Below are 4,159 nucleotides of genomic sequence, written 5' to 3' on the forward strand. Positions count from 1 at the left end.
GACAACCTGCAGACCCCCAGGCCCGCGGCGGACGCCCCCTCGGGTGGCTGCAGAGCTCGCCCTCCAGGACAACCTGCAGACCCCCAGGCCCTTGGCGGACGCCCCCTCGGGTGGCTGCAGAGCTCGCCCTCCAGGACAACCTGCAGACCCCCAGGCCCTTGGCGGACGCCCCCTCGGGTGGCTGCAGAGCTCGCCCGCTGGGACCCGCGGGGGCGTCCGCCTGCAGACCCCGCCAGGAGGGGGCGGCGGGGAACGTGCCCGGGCAGGTGGCGGCGCGGGGCATCCCGGCGGGTCGGGGTGCGCACGGCGGCGGCGGCGGCGGCGGCGGGGGCGGGGGCGGGCGCAGGGGCGGGCCCGGCTCGGGTTTCGCGGGCGTCACCGGGAAGTCCCCTTAAGAGGCGCGCGCGGGCTCCGGGGCGCGCCTTTCGCTCGCTTGTTGCAGTCCGCGCAGCTCGCGTCCCGCCCGGTGGCCCCAGCCCGGTCGCCCCAGTCCCGCGCCAGGTGCTCGGATTCAGGGGGACCGCGCTCCCTGGGGGTCTTGCAGCCGAGGGTCCCGCCGCTGCGTGGGGACATGCCTGGAAAGAAGGCGCGTAAGAGCGCGCAGCCGAGCCCGCCGCGGCCTCCGGCAGGTAGGGAGTGACGGGCACCCCGGGGGGCGCCCGGGGGTCTGCCCCCAGCCCTGGGGCACTTCGGGCTCGGGTTCGGGCCGGGGACCTGGGCGAGCCCTGGACGGTGTTTTTGGCCTGCCGGGACGGCGTGGGAGGCACCCGGGGGATGCTGCTACCTCGCGGGGCGTGCAGACGCTGCCCGACGCCGGCCTTCCAGCCCCCGGGCCAGCGAGGAAAAAGTGCAAGTGCAGGTGACAGCCGCGGGGAGAAAGTACCTGTCACGGCTGGTGGAGACGGGAGAGCCGCCTGGCCTGGCCTCCCAGCGCTCCCTCGGACAGACGGACAGATAGACGGAGAGACAGAAATCCTCTTCCTCCCGATGGCAGTGGGGGTAGGGGGCGAACCTGAGCGGGCCCTAATCCTGTTACCAAGCCCCAAACTCCCAACACCAACAAAAGCAACTATAACGCCCCGCACCGCAGCCCTAGCTCATGCACAAAGCTTTCCCGCCCCCCCCCATCCCCCATGGTCTGTTTAGGGGAGCCCCGTCGTGCATTCAGGAACCTAGAAAGTCCAACTTCTGTGTCCAGTGACCGTCGTGCGCAGAGGAGTCTAGAAGTTGCCCGTCCCCTGCCCGTTTTAAAGTCTGCCCCTTCCCATCAGCAAGACTTGAATCAAATACGTTTCCAAGCCCACCCCTCTTTCCGTTGTCCCCTTTAGATATCTTACCCGGGAGCCCCCGGGGCGGGGCCCCACCGTGGTTACATCAGTCGCCGCCAGCCGGTGTCCGCACAGACTCAGTTAGGGGCGCCCTGCACGTGATTTTGCAGGAGTTTCCCGGGCGTACCCCGCTGCTCTAGGCCCTTGCTTGGAGGAGAAACCCCCCTGAACACCTTTTGTGATCTTGAACTCTAACCAGCCTTGAACTCTAACCAAGTTGGTTCCCAGTAACAAGGGCCCTTCAAGATGAGAAGTTTAGTCCTCTCATTTTTTTTTCATTTTGAAGTAGTTATAAATGATGTAACTTTTGCACGAGTTTTAACATAGGCTGAAATGTTGTGGAGGGGAAACAGTATTTCAGGCAATGTCCTTCACGTCACATAATTTCAGAGGGCTTTTATCAACACATTTATAGACATGTAACGAAAGATAAACAGTCCAGGAGCCTTCTCCTGCACCCCTTCATTGTAAGAGAGGCATTTTTACTTTTTATAATCCGGGCCTCCAACATTAGAATACTTTTTTTTTTAAGGACAATTTGGTAATGTAGGTCTCTTGTCAGGGATGATGAAAAATTTCACCACATTTTAATAGAGGGAGACATTATAGTTTAAAAAATCTGTTTTGCTGTATTCTTCCAATTTTGGTATATACTTCCATTTTTAATTTTTTTCGCCTAAATAGAGCTTTTGCAGGACTGTTCACCAAAAAACCCATTTTAGTTTGTAATCATAATAATTTGTGGGTTTTGGCATTGCCAAGGGTAGAATCCCAGGGCCTCCCAGATGCAAGGCAAGCATTATTCCACAGGGCTACATCCCTGGCCTTCCCAGGATTTGTAATTTTTTACATCATGCTCCAAAATTGGACAGAAGAGACCCAGAATAGCACTTTAAAATATCCAAGGAAGTAGAAATAAATGGGCAGTCTAGATGTAGGTGTTAATTTTATTTTCATGAAACTTTACTTAGAAATTAGATGAAGAATACCATTTTTCTTAGTTCTCAGTAAATTACAATATCCCAGTTCTAAAAAATATAGTAAGCATATGAATTCCATCTATTCTTTTTCACACCATAACGGCAGTAGTACAGATTAGACTTGGAGGAAGAATTTGACTCAGAATTAAAACGTACATTTAAAAAAAAATCTTAGAAGGAAAAAGATAACAAAGCAGGCCTCTGCCTTACATGCAGCCCACCTGGGGTCTATCCCCAGCACCCAGGTGGTCTCTCTTAGCCCACCAGCAGTGATCCTTGAGTGTAGAGTGAGGAGAAAGCTTTGAGCACCCCGGGGGTGGCCCACACACTCCTTTCCCCTCTCCAACTTTGTTTTAGAGAATGTTAGCTTAATTTTGGAATAAGATCTTATAACATTTTTTTTCTCTTTTTTGGTGGGGCGGGATTACATCCTAATGGGTATTTGGGAGGCAGTGGTGTTAAGGATTGAACCCAGGCTGCATGCTAAGCTTGCCCTTAGCCAGTGAGCTACCTGTAAGAACTTTTCGTCACTGTAAAATTGTAGCAGATTCTGTATGTTTTGCACAAAAAAGTGGGGTGCTACTATTCTGTGAAGTTTTAAGTCGGGTAATGTTTTGGTTTTTGTTTTGGTTTTTGTTTTGGTTTTTGTTTGGGGGCCACACCTGACTCAGGATGTACTCAAGGCTCTGCCTGCGCTCAGGGTTAGCTTCTGACAGTGTTTTGGGGATCATGTGTGGTGCTGGGAACTGAACCAGGGTCAGCAGCATGCAAGGCAAGCCTTTGCCTTAAAACCCTGTACTACCTCTTCATCTTCGGAACTGTTTATTTTCAAAGCTTCCCGTAAGAGTACTAGTGGGGAGAGAAACAAACAAACAAACAAAAGAGCAAAAATATTGACGACACGGAGTGTGATTATTAAGTGGTGAAATATAGAGGAGCATCTTCCCGGCCGGAACCCGGTCCTGGGGGGTGCAGTTTGGTTATTGCTCGCTTCATGCTGTTGTTTGCCTTCCTTTGCAGAGCCGGAAATGGAGTGTGCCATGCAGATCCGGAGAATTGGCGACAAACTGAATTTCCGGCAGAAGATCCTCAACCTCATAGCCAAACTCTTCCACTCGGGAACCTGAGCACCGATGCTTCCCACGGGCGTGGCTCCTCTCAGCGGGCTCCTTCCCCTGGGAGGTGCACATCCAAGCAGGGATTGATGACCTTGTCAAGGAGAAAAATGAGAAAGCGCGCTGCATGGCTGTCCTGGGAGAATGAAACCGGAATTCCTCAAATATGAATTTCTGCAAGAGAGTCCCCAGAAATACTTCTTTGGGACGGAAGAACATGATGCAATCACTTCATTGATTCTAAAGCCAGCCTGGAAGAGGCTTCCAGCAGGAGGGATTGATGATTTATAACTTTGTTTTTGTTTAGAGAATAAATTCTAGTGTTTTTTGCAGCTGAGTGATGCCCAGGCTCAGAGTGGAAGAGCTGAGTGCAGAGCAGGTCGGGTGTGGGTGCGGGGGGGCCAAGGGCAGAATCTGTTCTGTGCTTGTTGCTACTTTTGATTGACAACTCCAGCATAAGGTGAAATGTTTGGTTTATATACACATTAGCTTGTTAAATGTAAACAAGATCTTTTTTTTTTTCTGAGAACACTGGGTCTCAGGCTGAATGTTGATATCACGGGTCACTACAAAACAAAGATTGGAGAGTTTGTTTCTTTTCACTCAAACTATCTTGAAAAGTGTGTCCTTTGGGGGGAAAAATTGACTAGAAGGAGTACGTCTGTTAATGTCAGTAAGAGTCTTCCAGTTTGAATGTTGAAAGATAGAGCCTGGGGATTTTGTTTTAACTGGTAAT

The 4,159-nt window shown here is 52.0% G+C and overlaps 1 protein-coding gene across 1 annotated transcript; it reads left to right on the plus strand.

The window, feature by feature from the left end:
• The first annotated feature begins 442 nt into the window (after positions 1–442).
• PMAIP1 (phorbol-12-myristate-13-acetate-induced protein 1) lies at positions 443–3,580 on the plus strand. The gene is made up of 2 exons (XM_056106965.1): positions 443–629; positions 3,329–3,580. The coding sequence occupies exons 1-2, from the start codon at positions 572–574 to the stop codon at positions 3,433–3,435; spliced, it is 165 nt and encodes a 54-aa protein (XP_055962940.1). The 5' UTR covers positions 443–571; the 3' UTR covers positions 3,436–3,580.
• The last annotated feature ends 579 nt before the right edge of the window (positions 3,581–4,159 follow it).

Source organism: Sorex fumeus, unplaced genomic scaffold (genome assembly GCF_029834395.1).
Source record: "Sorex fumeus unplaced genomic scaffold, SorFum_2.1 ptg000151l, whole genome shotgun sequence".
Taxonomy (NCBI): Eukaryota; Metazoa; Chordata; class Mammalia; order Eulipotyphla; family Soricidae; genus Sorex; species Sorex fumeus.